The sequence below is a fragment of the Trichechus manatus genome, unplaced genomic scaffold, assembly GCF_000243295.1.
Source record: "Trichechus manatus latirostris isolate Lorelei unplaced genomic scaffold, TriManLat1.0 scaffold00015, whole genome shotgun sequence".
Lineage (NCBI taxonomy): Eukaryota > Metazoa > Chordata > Mammalia > Sirenia > Trichechidae > Trichechus > Trichechus manatus.
The window spans coordinates 6,642,371-6,658,868 of NW_004443951.1; the positions used below are offsets into that span (position 1 = coordinate 6,642,371).

Genomic DNA, 16,498 nt, shown 5'->3' on the forward strand with positions numbered 1-16,498 from the left:
GGTCTTTGATCTTCATCAGTAAGTGCTTCAAGTCCTCTTCACTTTCAGCAAGCAAGGTTGTGTCATCTGCATAACCCAGGTTGTTAATGCATCTTTCTCCAGTCCTGATGCCCCATTCTTCTTCATATCGTCCAGCTTCTCGGATTCTTTGCTCAGACACAGATTGAATAAGTATGGTGAAAGGATACAACCCTGACACACACCTTTCCTGAATTTAAACCACGCAGTATCCCCTTGTTCTGTCTGAACGACTGCCTCTTGGTCTATGCACAGGTTCCTCAAGAGCACAATTAAGTGTTCTGAAATTCCCATTCTTCGCAATGTTATCCATAATTTGTTATGATCCACGCAGTCAAATACCTCAGCATAGTCAATAAAACACAGGTAAACGTCTTTCTGATATTCTCTGCTTTCAGCCAGGATCCATCTGACATCAGCAGTGATGTCCCTGATTCCCTGTCCTCTTCTGAATCCAACCTAAATTTCTGGCAGTTCCCTGTCAACATACTGCTGCAGCCACTTTTGAATGATCTTCAGGAAAAGTTTACTTGCATGTGATATTAATGATATTTTTGATAATTTCCACATTCGGTTGGATCACTTTTCTTGGGAATAGGCATTAATATGGATCTCTTCCAGTCAATTGGCCAGGTTTGTCTTCCAAATTTCTTGGCATAGACAAGTGAGCACTTCCAGTGCTGCTTTTGTTTGTTGAAACATCTCTGTTGATATTCCATCAATTCCTGAAGCCTTGTTTTTTGCCAGTGTTTTCAGTGCAGCTTGGACGTCTTCCTTCAGTACCATCGGCTCCTAACCATATGCTACCTCTTGAAATCGTTGAACATCTATTCTTTTTGGTATAATGACTATGTGTATTCCTTCCATCTTCTTTTGATGTTTCCTGTGTTGTTTAATATTTTCCCCATGGAATCCTTCACTATTGCAACTCGAGGCTTGAATTTTTTCTTCAGTTCTTTCAGCTTGAGAAACGCTGAGCGTGTTCTTCCCTTTTGGTTTTCTATCTCCAGCTCTTTGCACATGTCACTATAAAATTTTACTTTGAAATCTTCTGTTCATTTCTTTTACTTCATCATTTCTTCCCTCTGTTTTAGCTAGTGGATGTTCAAGAGCAAGTTTCAGAGTCTCTTCTGAGATCCATTTTGGCCTTTTCTTTCCTTCCTGTCTTTTTAATGACCTCTTGCTTTCTTCACGTGTGATGTTGTTGATGTCATTCCACAACTCATCTGGTCTTCGGTCATTAGTGTTCAACGCATCAAATCTATTCTTGAGATAGTCTCTAAATTCAGGTGGGATATACTCAAGGTCGTACGTTGGCTCTCATGGACTTTGTCTAATTTACTTCACTTTCCACTTGAACTTGCATATGAGCAATTGATAGCCTATTCTGCAGTCGGCCCCTGGCCTTGTTCTGATGGATGATGTCGAGCTTTTCTATCGTCTCTTTCCACAGATGTAGTCGATTCGATTCCTTCGTATTCCGTCTGGCGAGGTCCGTGTGTATAGTCACTGTTTATGCTGGTCAAAAAGGTATCTGCAATGAAAAAGTCGTTGGTCTTGCAAAATTCTATCATGCGATCTCAGGCATCATTTCTATCACCAAGGCCATATTTTCCAACTACCGACCCTTCTTCTTTGTTTCCAACTTTTGCATTTCAATCACCCATAATTGTCAATACATCCTGATTGCGTGTTTGATCGATTTCAAACTGAGAAGCTGGTAAAAACCTTCAATTTCTTCATCTTTGGCCTTAGTGGTTGGTGCGTAAATTTGAATAATAGTCATATTAACTTGTTTTCCTTGTAGGCATATGGATATTATCCTATCACTGACAGCATTGTACTTTAGGATAGATCTTCAAATGTTCTTTTTGATGATGAATGTGACGCTATTCCTCTTCAAGTTGTCGTTATTGGTATAGTAGACCATACGATTGTCTGATTCAAAATGGCCAATACCAGTCCATTTCAGCTTACTAATGCCTAGGATATCGATGTTTATGCATTCCATTTCATTTTTGACGATTTCCAGTTTCCCTAGATTCATACTTTGTACATTCCATGTTCTGATTATTAATGGATGTTTGCAGCTGTTTCTTCTCATTTTGAGTCTTGCCACCTTAGCAAATGAAGATCCTGAAAGCTTGACTCCATCCACATCATTAAGGTCAACTCTACTTTGAGGAGGCAGCTCTTCCCCAGTCGTATTTTGAGTGCCTTCCAACCTGACGGGCTCATCTTCCGGCGCTATATCAGGCAATGTTCTGCTGCTATTCATAAGGTTTTCACTGGCCAATTCTTTTCAGAAGTAGACTGCCGGGTCCTTGTTCCTAGTCTGCCTTAGTCTGGAAGCTCAGGTTTTCACTGGCCAATTTTTTCAGAAGTAGTCTACTGAGTGATTTCTTTCTAGACCACCGTTTCACTAATTCTGTAGCATTTTGGATGGCACAATGGTTGAGTGCTATGGCTGTTAACCAAAAGATCAGCAGTTTGAACCTACCAGCTGCTCCTTGGAAACCCTATAAGGCAGTTCTATTCTGTCCTATAGGGTTACTATGAGTCGAGATTGACTCGACGGCAACAGGTTTGGTTTTTTGGTTTAGCTGTATTCAAGGGTCTCATTTTAAACACCCTGCCTCATACAGATTCAAGGCTTCCTCTACTATCCTTGTTTGGGTGTTAAAATTTAAGTCCTTAGTTACCAAGGCTGATAAGTTGCCTTCAGCACCCCTACTTATTTTTGGTATCGTTTATTTCTTAGGAGCTCAGCTCTGTGTGTAAAGAATGTTCTTCAGTGTTCTTATCATTTCTAGGTGTTTGCAGGTTATCCAGGGTAGTTCTCCACAATCTTTTTCACATCTAGGCACATACAGAAAATGATATTTATACGAACGTTGGGGTAAATTGGAGTATATTTGGGGGCTAACCATAGGAGACTTGGTTTAAAAAATTAATGCATAATAAAAATAAATATAAAGTATATAGAAGATATTAAATGCTAAATGTATTTTTTAAGTTCTTCAAATTTTTTAAATGTAACATTTGAGTTTGCTTTCATGAATATACTATTTTTATATTAGGCTTTATTTTTGAAATGGATACATGGAATTCCTGATCAAGACTATTCAAGGATGATCTCCTCACAGTCTTGATAGTCGCTGTCAATGAGAAACTGTTAACACAATAAAATGATAAAAATTCAAAACTATTCAAATATTTAACTATTTGAAATTATGTTTAAAGAATCCAACAGCTCTTTGTTTCTTTTCACTTATAATTACAGTGCTGAAATTCTTTGTGAAAATCAAATAACTTTCAAATCTAATCAAACTTTTAATGAAATATTTTTAAATAATTAAATATTTTAAAATAAGGGTGAAGCTCTAATTTGCAGAATGTGTGTGCCAGTTTAGAATAGTCACCCTAAAAGTAGCTTGAATGATATTAACAGGGAAATTTACTCATGCTTGGACAAAATTATTGGACTTATGAGAAGACAGAGGATCAAGGCCTTTGGCTGGGACTGCTCCCAGGCTCCTAACCATACTCCCGTCCGTGTTGGACTATTCCTTGGCCTACACCTGTAATGGAACTTGCCTTCCTCTAACAACACCATGAGCCCTTTGGTCAGGATAGGCTACACTGCAGGCCTCACACATGGCTGCCTTGAAGGCTGAGGAAATAAATATCTCACTGCCCAAATATAACCCATTCTTGGATTACCAGTGTGCCACAGGTCACTATTGCAAAGCTTTGATTTAGAGCACCATATTGCTGAAACAAGAAGCCTGGATTAAAATTTTAAATCTAAAGAAGAAATAAAAAGAAATAATGGAAGGGAAAAAATGTACTAAAAGTTCAGGTTTTATTGAAGAGAAGGGAGAAGCATCAATAAATATTGAGCACTTACTCTGAACTAGGTACAATATACCAAGTGATTTATTTACATAATTTCACAGATTGTTACAAAAACTTTGTTAAGAAGCTATTACTATCCTAATTTTGGATGTAAAAAGTCAATTAAAAAAAAAAGTCATTATCTTGCACAAGGTCACAGAACTAGTGGGGAGCTGGGTTTTAATCCTAGATGTATCTGGCTGAAAGTCCATGACCTTATTCTCTTGAGTCAATGGACTTGGTTCAAATTCTATCTCTGCAGTTTATTAGCTCTGTGTTCTTAATACACTTAATCTCAATATCACTTCATTTGTTAGTAAGAAGAATAAATAGTCTCTGTCTCAAAAAGTTCATTATCTTCAAAACAAAGGAAATAATGTACATCAGATATCAGTCTCTGGGAGTGGGGCTTAAGCATCAGTAGTTTTAAAAAGCTATCCAGGTGATTCTAATATACAGCCAGATAATTTTTATACACAAAGTACTGAGATAATGTGAAAATATAAATAAAATGCTTAACTCAGAATTTGATACTCAGAAATTGTTACGTGCTTTTAGAGTTGTTGTGATTAGTATTGTTATTTTTATTGCTGTTACCTTACGGATGCCATTTCTTGTAATGCGTTTTGAGTAAATAACTAATGAATACATGTAAAACCTGTGAAGTCAAGATTTCTTATCTTCAGTTCCTACCACCTCATGCTGCCAGCCTGAATAAGCTGGAATACAAAAAAATGCACGAGTGGGGAATGGTAAGAAATGATGTTACTTTTTGTTTGTGGTGTCATAGAGAACATATTATCTTTATGGTCAGATCACCTAACTTTTATGTCCTGGCTCTACTACTTAATCACTCAGAGATTTTAGGGGGCAAGACTTTAGCCTTTATTAGCTTCCATTTCCTCACACCTAATATTAGGCTAAAATAAGTAACTTTTGTTTATGGATGGAAGAATTAAATAAGCATATTTAAAACACCTAGCCACCACACATCAGTCAGTTTGTCATATTGTGGTGACTTGCATGTTGCTGTGATGATGGAAGCTGTGCCACCAGTATTTCAAATACCAGCAGGGTCACCCTTGGTGGACAGGTTTCAGTGGAGCTGAAATAAGGAAAATTAAGAAGAAGGACTTGGTAGTCTTTCTGGAAAAAAAAAAAAAAAAATGGCCAGTGAAAACTTATGAATAATAGCGGAACATTGTCTGATAAAGTGATGGAAGATGAGCCCCTCAGGTTGGAAGGCATTCAAAATACGACTGGGAAAGAGCTGCCTCCTCAAAGTAAAGTCGACCTTAATGATATGAATGGAGTCAAACTTTTGGGACCTTCATTTGCTGATGTTGCATGACTCAGAATGAGAAGAAACAGCTGCAAACATCCATTAATAGTGGGAACATGGAACATACGAAGTATGAACCTAGGAAAGTCAGAAATGACGTGGAACACATAAAGATCGATGTACTAGGCATTAATGAGCTGAAATAGACTGGCACTGGCCATTTTGAATCAGACAATCGTATAGTCTACTGTGCCAGGAATGACAAATTGAAGAGGAATGGCATCACATTCGTCAAAAAGAACATTTCAAAATCTATCCTGAAGTATAATGCTGTCAGTATAATAGTATAATAGCCTACAAGGAAGAACAATTAACACAAGTATTCAAATTTACCCACCAACCACTAATGCCAAAAATGAGGAAAATGAAGTTTTTACCATCTACTGCAGTCTGAAAGTCATCAAACATGCAAGCAAGATGCATTGATAAGTGCTAGTGATTAGAATGTGAAAGTTGGAAACAAAGAAGAAGGATTGGTATTTGAAAAATATGGCCTTGGTGATAGAAATATATGGGAAATCCTATGATAGAATTTTCCAGGATTAGGGACTTATTCATTGCAAATACCTTTTTTCAACAACATTCGTAAATGTGGACTATACTTGTGGACCTAACCAGAGAGAATACAAGGAATCAAATTGACTACATCTGTGGAAAGAGACAATGGCAAAGTTCAATATCATCAGTCAGAACAAGCCCAGAGACTGACTGCAGAACAGACCATCAGTTGCTCATATGCAAGTTTAAGGTGAAGCTGAAGAAAATTAAAACATGTCCACAAGAACCAAAATACGACCTTGAGTCTATCCCACCTCATTTTGTAAACCATCCAAAGAATAGATTTGACACACTGAACACTAATGACCAAAGATCAGACGAGTTGTGTAATGACATCAAGGACATCATACATGAAGAAAGCAATGGTCATTAAAAAGACAGGAAAGAAAGAAAAGATCCATCTTTTCTATCTATCTTTGCCAGGAAATTTGGAAGCTAGCTACCTGGCCAACCGACTGGAAGACATCCATATTTGTTCCCATTCCAAAGAAAGGTGATCTATCAGAATACGGAAATTATTGAACAGTATCATTAATATCACTCACAAGTAAAATTTTTCTGAAGATGATTCAAAAACAGTTACAGGAGTACATTGACAGGGAACTGCCAGAAATTCAGAAGAGGACACAGAATGAGGGATATCATTGCTGACGTCAGAGGGATCTTGACTGAAAGCACAGAATACCAGAAATATATTTACTTGTGTTTTATTAACTATGCAAAGGTATTTGACTGTGTGGGTCATAACAAATTAAGGATAACATTGTGAAGAATGACAACTCCAGAACACTTAATTGTGTCATGAGGAACCTATACATAGACCAAGAGTCAGTCATTTGAAGAGGAAAAGGGGGTACTCCATGGCACCAAGAAAGGTGCACCTTAGGGTTCTATCCTTTCACCATACTTATTCAATCTGTATCCTGAGCAAATAATCTGAGAAGATGGACTATATAAAGAAGAAAGTGTCATCAGGATTGGTGGAAGACTCATTAACAACCTGTGATATGCAGATGACACAACCTTCCTTGCTGAAAGCAAAGAGGACTTGAAGTGCTTACTGATGAAGATCAAAGACTACAACCTTCAGTATAGATTACACACTTCGACATAAAGAAAACAAAAGTCCCCACAACTGGACCAATAAGCAGCATCATGATAAACAGAGACAATATTGAAGTTGTCAGGGATTTCATTTTACTTGGATCCACAATCAGTGCCCATGAAAGCAGCAGTCTGGAAATCAGATGACGTATTGCTTTGGGAAAATACGCTGCAAAAGACCTCTTTACAGTGTTGAAAAGCAAAGACATCACTTTGAGAACTAAGGTGCACTGAGCCAAGCCATGGTATTTTGAATCGCCTTACCGTGAACATCCAGAAGAAGGAACAAGTCTGTCTTGGAAGAAGAACAGCCAGAGTGTTCCTTGGAAGTAAGAGTGGTGAGACTTCCTCTTGTGTGCTTTGGACATGTTATCAGGAGAGAACAGTTCTTGGAGAAGCACATCATGCTTGGTAAGATAGAGTGTCAGTGAAAAAGAGGAAGACCCTGGATGAGATGGAATGATACAGAGGCTGGCAACAATGGGCTTCAACATAGCAACTATTGTGAGAATGGTGCAGGACTGGTCCGTGTTTCATTCTGTTGTACATAGTGTCGCTGTGTGTCAGAACCGACTGGATGTCACCTAACAACAACAAAAAAACACCTAGAAAATTTTCCTGACACATAGTAGGACCTTAATGATCAAATATTTCACTCTGTTACACGTTTCTTTATCCCGGCTTCTCAAATACACATTTCTGAATTAGCTTTCTCCCTGCATTTAGCAATAACTAGATTCAGTATGGTTTGCAGATGCATTGGAAATGGATTCAACATGTGAAATATCAGAAGGAAAAAGGAGGTTTAAGCCTTGTAAGGTTCAAAGGCCATTTGTCCCCTTGATATTGATTTTCTTAAATCAGATAGTTTAGCCAAGACCCTGGGAGAAGTAATTGAACTGACAACAGACTGGTCCAGGTTATTAATAATTGAACAGCCTTAGACATTCTTTATGGCTTAATTTAATGACAGATGTGAGGTCTGAAACCAAAATGCCTGGGAGATGGGGTCAATGGCTGGGTCTCTGATGGAGAAAGGACAACACAAGTTATTCCTAAGAGTTTATTTTGTAGAACAAAACATTAATGAAAGTCTGAAACATGAGGCCAGAGGAAATGGTTTTGATTTGCTCTTTTTAACAACACAAAATTTTGAAAGCTTGGAAAGTTCCCATTATATTTTCTTTTTTGCCCTTAATTTAGAAAATAGATGTGATTAGAGTTATGGAATTTTGGAACCTTAGTGAGCAACTGAAGGGTAGAGATCATGGACATCCTATTTATCTTTTAATGCCCTGGATCACAGTATCAGTTTTACTGTCTATTAATTTCATTACTTTGAGCAAGTTAGCTAACCTCTCTGAGCCTGTTTCAACATCTGTAAAATGGAGATGTTAATATTTCTTTGAATTGCAGAAGAAGATTTAAAAATTTTAAAAAGTATATAAAAATCCCTGGCACTGGAAATTATATAATTCCCCACACAATAAGTATTTATTGCATAATATACTACAGTACATGAATTATGATGCTTTCTTCTCTTGTACGGCCTCTGCATACAAAGGCCAGACTATGGTAACCCTTGAAAGCTCTCCCCTTTCTCTGGCTATTCTGGCTGTCCTAGGTCTGTTCCTCATCATCTCTTCTTTGGATTATTTCAGTGGTCACTGGATGTCTTTTAGCCTGAAGTTCTCTCCTTTGTCCCAATCTCTCCTCCCCACTTATGACAAAATTAAACCAAAACCAAACCCATTGCCATCGAGTTAATTCTGACTCATAATAACCCTATAGGACAGAGTAGAACTTCCCATAGGGTTTCCAAGGCTGTAATCTTTTTTTTTTTTTTTTTATGGTTAGCATTTTTTATGTATTTGTTTGTTTATTTTATTGTGCTTTAAGTGAAAATTTACAATTCAAGTTAGTTTCTCATACAAAAATTTATACCCACGTTGTTATGTGACCCTAGTTGCTCTTCCTATACTGTGACAGCACACTCCTCCTTTCCACCACGGATGTCCCGTGTCCATTCAACCAGCTCCTGACCTTCTCTGCCTTCTCATCTCACCTCTAGACGGGAGCTGCCCATTTAGTCTCGTGTCTACTTTAGCTAAGAAGCACACTCTGCATGAGTATCATTTTATGGCCCATAGTCCAGTCTAATCTTTGTCTGAAGAGTTGGCCTCGGGAATGGAATGGTTTTAGTTTTGGGCTAACAGAGAGTCTGGGGGCCGTGTCTTCCAGGGTCGCTCCAGTCTCAATCAAACCATTAAGTCTGGTGTTTTTACTAGAATTTGAGTTCTGCACCCTGTTTTTCTCCTGCTCCAACAGGGACTCTCTTTTGTGTTCCCTGTCAGGGCAGTGATTAGTGGTAGCTGGCCACTATCTAGTTCTGTTCTCAGGCTGATGGAGTCTCTGGCTTATGTGGCCCTTTCTGTCTCTTGGACTAATATTTTCCTTGTGTCTTTGGTATTCTTCATTCTCCTTTTCTCCAGGTGGATTGGGACCAATTGATGCATCTTAGATGGCCACTTGCTAGCTTTTAAGACCCTGGACTCCACTCACCAAAGTGAGATGAAGAACATTTTCTTAATAAACTTTGTCATGCCAATTGAGATAGTTGTCCCCTGAAACCATGGTCCCTAGACCCCCACTCCTGCTATTCTGTCCCTTGAAGTGTTTGGTTGTATTCAGGAAACTTCTTAGGTTTTGGTTTAGTCCAGTTGTGCTGACTTCCCCTGTAGTGTGTGTTGTCCTTCCCTTTACCTAAGATAATTCTTGTCTACTATCTAGTTAGTGAATATCCCTATCCCTTCCTCAGATCATTAAAGAATGTTTTCTTCTGTGTTTAAACCTTTTCTTGAGTCCTTACAATAGTGGTCTTATACAATATTTGTCCTTTTACCACTGACTGAATTCGCTCAGCATAATGCCTTCCAGATTCCTCGTTATGTTTCACAGATTCATCGTTGTTCTTTATCATTGCATAGCATTTCATTGTGTGAATATACTATAATTTGTTTATCCATTCATCCGTTGATGGGCACCTAGGTTGTTTCCATCTTTTTGCTATTGTGAACAGTGCTGCAGTGAACAGGGTTGTGCATATATCTATTTGTGTGATGGCTCTTATTTCTCTAGGATATATTCCAAGGAGCAGGATAGCTGGATCGTATGGTACTTCTATTTCTAGCTTTTCAAGGAAACGCTAAATTGATTTCCAAAGTGGTTGTAACATTTTACATTCCCACCAACAGTGTGTAAGTGTTCCAGTCTCTCCATAACCTCTCCAGCATTTATTATTTTGTGTTTTTTGGATTAATGCTAGCCTTGTTGGGGTGAGATGGTATCTCTTTGTAGTTTTGATTTGCATTTCTCTAATGGCTAATGATTGTGAGCATTTCCTCATGTGTCTGTTAGCTGCCTGAATGTCGTCATTGGCGAAGTGCCTGTTCATATCCTTTGCCCATTTTTTAATTGAGTCATTTGTTTTTTGTTGTTGTTGAGGTTTTGCAGTATCTTGTAGATTTTAGAGATTAGACGCTGATCAGATTTGTTGTAGCCAATAATTTTTCGCAGTCTGTAGGTTGTCTTTTGACTCTTTTGATGAAGTCTTTTGATGTGCGTAAGTGTTTGATTTTTAGGAGCTCTAGTTTCTCTTCTGGTATTAGTGTATTGTTACTTTTGGTTTGTATTCTGTTTATGCCATGTATTAGGGCTCCTAGCATTGTCCCTATTTTTTCTTCCATGATCTTTATCATTTTATATTATATATTTAGGTGTTTGACCCATTTTGAGTTAGTTTTTGTCCAAGGTTGTAATCTTTATGGAAGCAGACTGCCACAGTTTTCTCCTACAGAGCAACTGGTGGGTTCAAACTGCTGACCTTTTAGTTAACAGATGAGCACTTTAACCACTGCATCACCAAGGCTCTTTTTATGACAATACTGTTTACTAAAATAAACGTTGTATCACTTTTAACTATACTACCTTGCTGGAAGGGCTTTAGATATCTAGAAAACCCCACTGTCTCATTTTAAAGGTGAGAAAACTAAGCCCAGTGAGAGGAAATGACTTATTTGAGCACTTTTGCAGTTAATGCTGAGATCATAATTGAGCCCAGCACCTCTGGCTCCTATCAAAGGCATAGCAAAGGAGATGGAGAAAAAGACATATCTTCTAGTGCTAATCAATGGAGGTACCTAGCAGTTGGAAATTTTTTGTATTTCAATTTTGCACTCAGTTATTACTTTTAGTTTTGTTGAACTTCAAATTCATTGGTTTACCCAAATGATAATATTATTCATTTCCATTAAAATTCTAGGTCAACCTAGAGAAAGAGGTCACAATTAATAATAGCTTAAACGTATATAGCATTCACTGTATACCAAGTACTTTACATGTAATAACTTATTTAATTCCCGTCAGAACTTGATGAGGTAGGTACTGTCATTATCCCCATATTTTTAAATGGGGAAACTGAGGCACAAAGATTTAGTAGTTTGGGAAGGTCACACAGCTTGAGAGTGGTAGAATTGGGATTAAAACTCAGGCTACCAGATTCTAGAGTCTGTGCTCTTAACCACTGTGCTAAACTGGAACCGACACATTGCGTTCCATGGCTGTCATTTATCCTCACTATACAGTTGGTCGCTAGTCCATATGGCTCCCTTTAACCCTGCTTATTGTTTCCTGTTTTAATTATCAGGAGTGGCAACTTGCATAATATAGTCTTTTGATGAACTTTCTCCTCATTCTTTTTCAGAGGGTCATTTTCAACATTGTTAACTTCAGCAAGACCAAGAGTCTTTATAGAGATGGGATGGCCCCTATGGTGAAATCTACCAGCAGACCAAAATGGTAAGTGACCCATGGAATAGGACACCTTTCTGGTTGGAGAATTTGACCCAGGACACAAGTGTATCTGCTGTGTAGCTAGGGCTCAGCCTTATTGTCACTGACAGGAATAAGATGAGTTTCTGGATGGCCATTGTCTGGGCTCTAGGTACTGTTCTTTGAGAGTGTTGGAATAGAGGACATCGTCCCATGATTGACTGACCAACATGCTATTATGAGGGAAGGTACGATTTGTTATTTGGTTAGGTTCCTGTCCTGTTTGCCTTTTATTATGGTATGTTTGGAAGCATAATTGAAGTTGGTTCTATATATTTTTTCCTAAGCTTAGATGTTGTGAAGTAACCTAGAGCAGAGACATTGGGAACTACAGTTCAATAGATTTCCCTTGTTTTCATGATTTTGTGTGTGTGTGTGTGTGTTTTCGGTGGATGTGGACCATTCCTCTGGTGAGGAGGAGGGAAGTTGAATTGGATTGCTTAATAATAGTAATAATGATGATATGATGATGATAGTGATTGATGATAACTACTTCCGTTTACTGAGAGCCTATAGTCGGAATCAACTCGACAGTGACAGATTTGGTTTGATATTATATGTCACATGTTTTCAAATCCACCAGCCACTCCTTGAAAACCCTATGGGGCAGATCTGCTCGGTCCTATAGAGTTACTATGAGTCGGAATTGACTCAACAGCACTGGTTTTTACATTTACTGTTACTAATTCTCACAACAATTTTGTGAGGGAGATTTTGTATATCTCACATTACAGATGAAGAAATTGAGGCTAGGAGAGGTTGTTACTTTCTCAAGATCATAGATAGTAAGGGGAAGAGTCTGTATTATTTATATTTCCCCACTCTGCCTTTCCAACCAATTCATTCATTCAGCCACCCATTCATTTATTCATTCAGTAAGCATTGAGTGCACCAAAATAAGAGATTTTGAAGACAGTAGTCATTTATTATTCATCTATCACACAGTAGGTGTTAAGTGAATGCTTGTTGAACTGAATTGAATTAATTATGAGAATGTACATGTAGAGTGCCTGACACTTGATAAGTGCTCTATTATTAATAGTAGTATGTAAAACACTATACAAATGTAAGGAATTGTTAATATTATTCTAGCTTTGATCCTTGTTCAAATTTTAATGACAAGTGAGAAGATCGTTTCTAAATGTCTGTATTTATAGAAAACTAGCAATTCATAAATACTGACTTGTGCTTTTGTCTACAACTGATACTTAACAATTTCTATAAATGCTGGGTGAGAAGCTCAGGTTTGTAAAAATGTAAACAGTTGATAATGAAAACTGTTTATTAAAAATACCTCCCTGGACCTATGCATTGCTTTGCTGCAGCTGGTCCAGTTGTACTGATGTTTATTCTCCCAATCTCTTTTTAATAATCTCTATCAATCTCTTTTTGAGTCTGGGCAAGGACTAAGCCTTTGCTTTGAGTGTCTGAACCCAGCCCAAGCTGATAATTATAGGGCCCATCTCTGTGCAACTAGGAATATGTGTAGATATATATCACAAACCTTGCCAGCAAAAGAACATCACTGTTGATTTGCTTAGGAAGGCCTTCAAGAAAACATTGTGCTTCTTTTTCCAGGTAATGTGTTGGGATGTATACAGTAACAATTACCATCCTCTTTTACCAAGTCTTCAGTTCTGAGTCTTTTTTTCCCCCTCTTTTTGTGCTTTTGAAAATCCTTATGCCTTAATTATTTTATTTTGCTTTGTTTTGTTTGGGTCCTCTCTGTTAGGGCGCTTCGTAAGATTTTGAAATATTAATGAGTCATTGAATTTCTCTTATAATACTTTAGAATTAAGTTAGTCCTGTTACCCAAGGTTGGCAGGCTCTCAGCGGCTGCCATTGTCCAGTCACGGGGCTTCTCTAATGGTCTGAAAGAGCCTGAAGTTTCAGAACTGAGTTCGATAGACTTCATCGAGCCAGATAGGTGCAAGGTACCGTAGCAAATCAAGTTGTTTATATATCTTGTCTCTCCTAATTTTTACTTTATCATCCCCAGACCTTGAATATGAAGCTATTCACATTCCTTTATGGTCCTTTCCTCAAGCCAGACATTTAGCTATGTGTTTATTTAATAGGACTTTATTGAGCACATTATATGTGTCATGTACTGTTCTAGGTATTAGGGATAAAGTATAAATATGACAGAAAATATCTGTCCCAAAAGGGAATTTTCATTTTAGAATTTCATTAACTTTTCTCTACAAACCATAATTGTTACTCACTCCTTTCCACTGGATTGTTCTGAGGATTCATTAGCCCCCGCTTAGTGCTTTCTGCTTAGGACTGTCTTCTATTCTCTGTGTCAATGACCTGTATCAGAACCTATCCCCCAATAGCCATTATCTTAAATGTTCACAGGGTTACACAACATTGCCATGTTCTAGACAATGGCCAGACTCAAGTCTGACGAATGCCTTATAGAACCTAATGATAGGATATCTTCTCCAGGGTCTTTTTAATTTTAGCTTTCTTAATACCAAAGCAACCACTGTAACGAAAGGGGAAGTTTCTGGTACTTATCTTCTCCAGGGCCTTTACCTCCTTTGATATTCCAAACAGACCATGGAAAAACCCTTAAGTCATGACAAACATTAAATATCTTGAATTACCTGAACTATTTATACCAAGGGAAATAGTTCCCTGGTGGCACAGTGGTTAAAAGCTGCTAACCAAAAGGCGGGCAGTTGAGCCCACCAGCCGCTCGGACTGAGAAAGATGTGGCAGTCAGCTTCTGTAAAGATTACAGCCTTGGAAACCCTATAGGACAGTTCTACCAAAGGAGCCCTGGTGGTGCAGTGATTAAGTGCTCGGTGGCTAACTGAAAGGTCAGCAATTCTAACCCACAAGCCCCTCCATGTGAGATCTACTTCTGTAAAGATTACAGCCTTGGAAACCCTGTGGGGCAGTTCTACTCTGTCCTATAGGGTCACTATGAGTCAGAATCCACTCCGTGACAATAGTTTTGGTTTTGGGTTTGGGTATTTATATCAAATTAGGAGGACAAACTATGTTTTCAGGATGAAATAAACATTCTTCACGTCTCTCACTGGGGACTATAACTGATCCCAAACAAAGATGTCTTCAGGGCTTAGCATAGGTCTGGTAATCAATTAGTTGTGGAAAGCAAATGAGCAAAAGAAGCAACTGAGCAGCCATTATGCAAATGTATGGCCACTCTACACTGATCTGCCATGAGGAGATAAAGTCAGAATATTTAGCAGCAAATGGAGAAGGTGGAAGATTCAGAAGTGTTTTGCCTGTTTTAGTTCACTCTAATTTTGTTTACATATTACCGTATTTTTACACAAATAATGACAGCCTTCTAAGTTTGTTTGCCAACCGCCCTCCACCCTACCCGGGTAAGCACGCTGTGCTTTTTTTTTTTTTTTCGTGCAGCAGTGGTAGAGCTCTTAAGTATTGTTGTTAGGACTCTGTAGCATCAGATTTCTACAGCTATAACCATACCTCATTAATATTTCCTAACAGTGTATAAGGCTAAGATTGCTATGTGGTAAGCACTGCTGGGAACTGACATTACAAGACAGACATGATCTATATCCTCACCTATGCAGAAACCAAGGCTAGGAATATTTACACAATTAGTAAGTGGTGGCACCAGTTAAAGACTTCATTCACCTGACAATTCAGTATTCCTCCCGTATTCCATTCATGGGGATGGAGTAGAAGAAGGCACAAAGAAGTGGGAAGTAGTGTGCTACTGTGTGACCTTTGGTACATCTGAAAAAAACTTCTCTGATTCCCTTGGCCATTACAGTAGAGATTGACGAAATTAAACTAATCTTAGAGATGTCTTCCATTTAACACATTTTTGTTGAGCATCTACTCTGTGCTAGGTCCTGGCATGAAAAATATGAATCAGTTATGGATTCCGTCTTTAAAGATTTTATTTTTTAGAGGATGAAATGAAACATAAACACAAATAGCTAAAATATAAGGTGCATTGTGCTAAGAACTATTAGTGAGGTATATAAAGTGTGCTGTGGGATCAGAGAAGAGAAAGAAAATTATATCATTATCATTTGGAGGATAAAAGGAGAGGCCTTAAGGAGCAGGTGGTGTTTCAGCTAGATTGCAAGGAATGAAACATGAGTAAAATTAAGGAAATGGGATTCTAAGTGGGGGAAATATAGCCCATGATGTAGCCACGCTACATCTTTTATGAGCCTGATTGTAAAAAGTGCATAATAATGCTTTCTCATAGGCTTGTTATAAGAATCAAATGTGAAATGGATGTGTAAATACTTTTTAAAGTCTTAAGTGTTGTCTTTTCTGTTTCTTTCCACCTGACCCACTCAGTATTGATTAAGCATAATCCCTCCCTTTGTTCATTCCTTCTTCCCTTCCTCTCTTCCTTACATCCATCAGTAAATGCTTACTGAGTAAGTACAATGGACCAATCATTATGCAAGCCATTAGGACATAACAGTGACAAAAGACATATGATTATGGTTCTCATAAAACTTATAGTCTACTGGATTAGGATTCAACATGTAACTCTAGTAAACTGTGAAACTGTTACAATAGCGGGAATTCAGCATGCTATGGAAACTATTTAGCATGATACTTAATCTACTTCAAGGATAAGAGGATTTCCTTAGGAAGTGTTTTTTATGCTGAGACCTGAAAGATGAATAGGAGTTAGATCATAGGAGATGAGGATATGTG

The 16,498-nt window shown here is 38.0% G+C and overlaps 1 protein-coding gene across 2 annotated transcripts in view; it reads left to right on the top strand.

Annotated features, from left to right (window-relative positions):
• AGBL4 (AGBL carboxypeptidase 4) overlaps positions 1 to 16,498 on the top strand; it is a 1,625,978-nt gene that overhangs the window by 794,194 nt on the left and 815,286 nt on the right. For both annotated transcript variants that reach the window (XM_012554276.2, XM_023727093.1), the window contains exon 4: positions 11,682 to 11,776. In XM_012554276.2, coding sequence (XP_012409730.1) covers positions 11,682 to 11,776 — 95 coding nt within the window. The remainder of the gene's footprint in view (positions 1 to 11,681; positions 11,777 to 16,498) is intronic.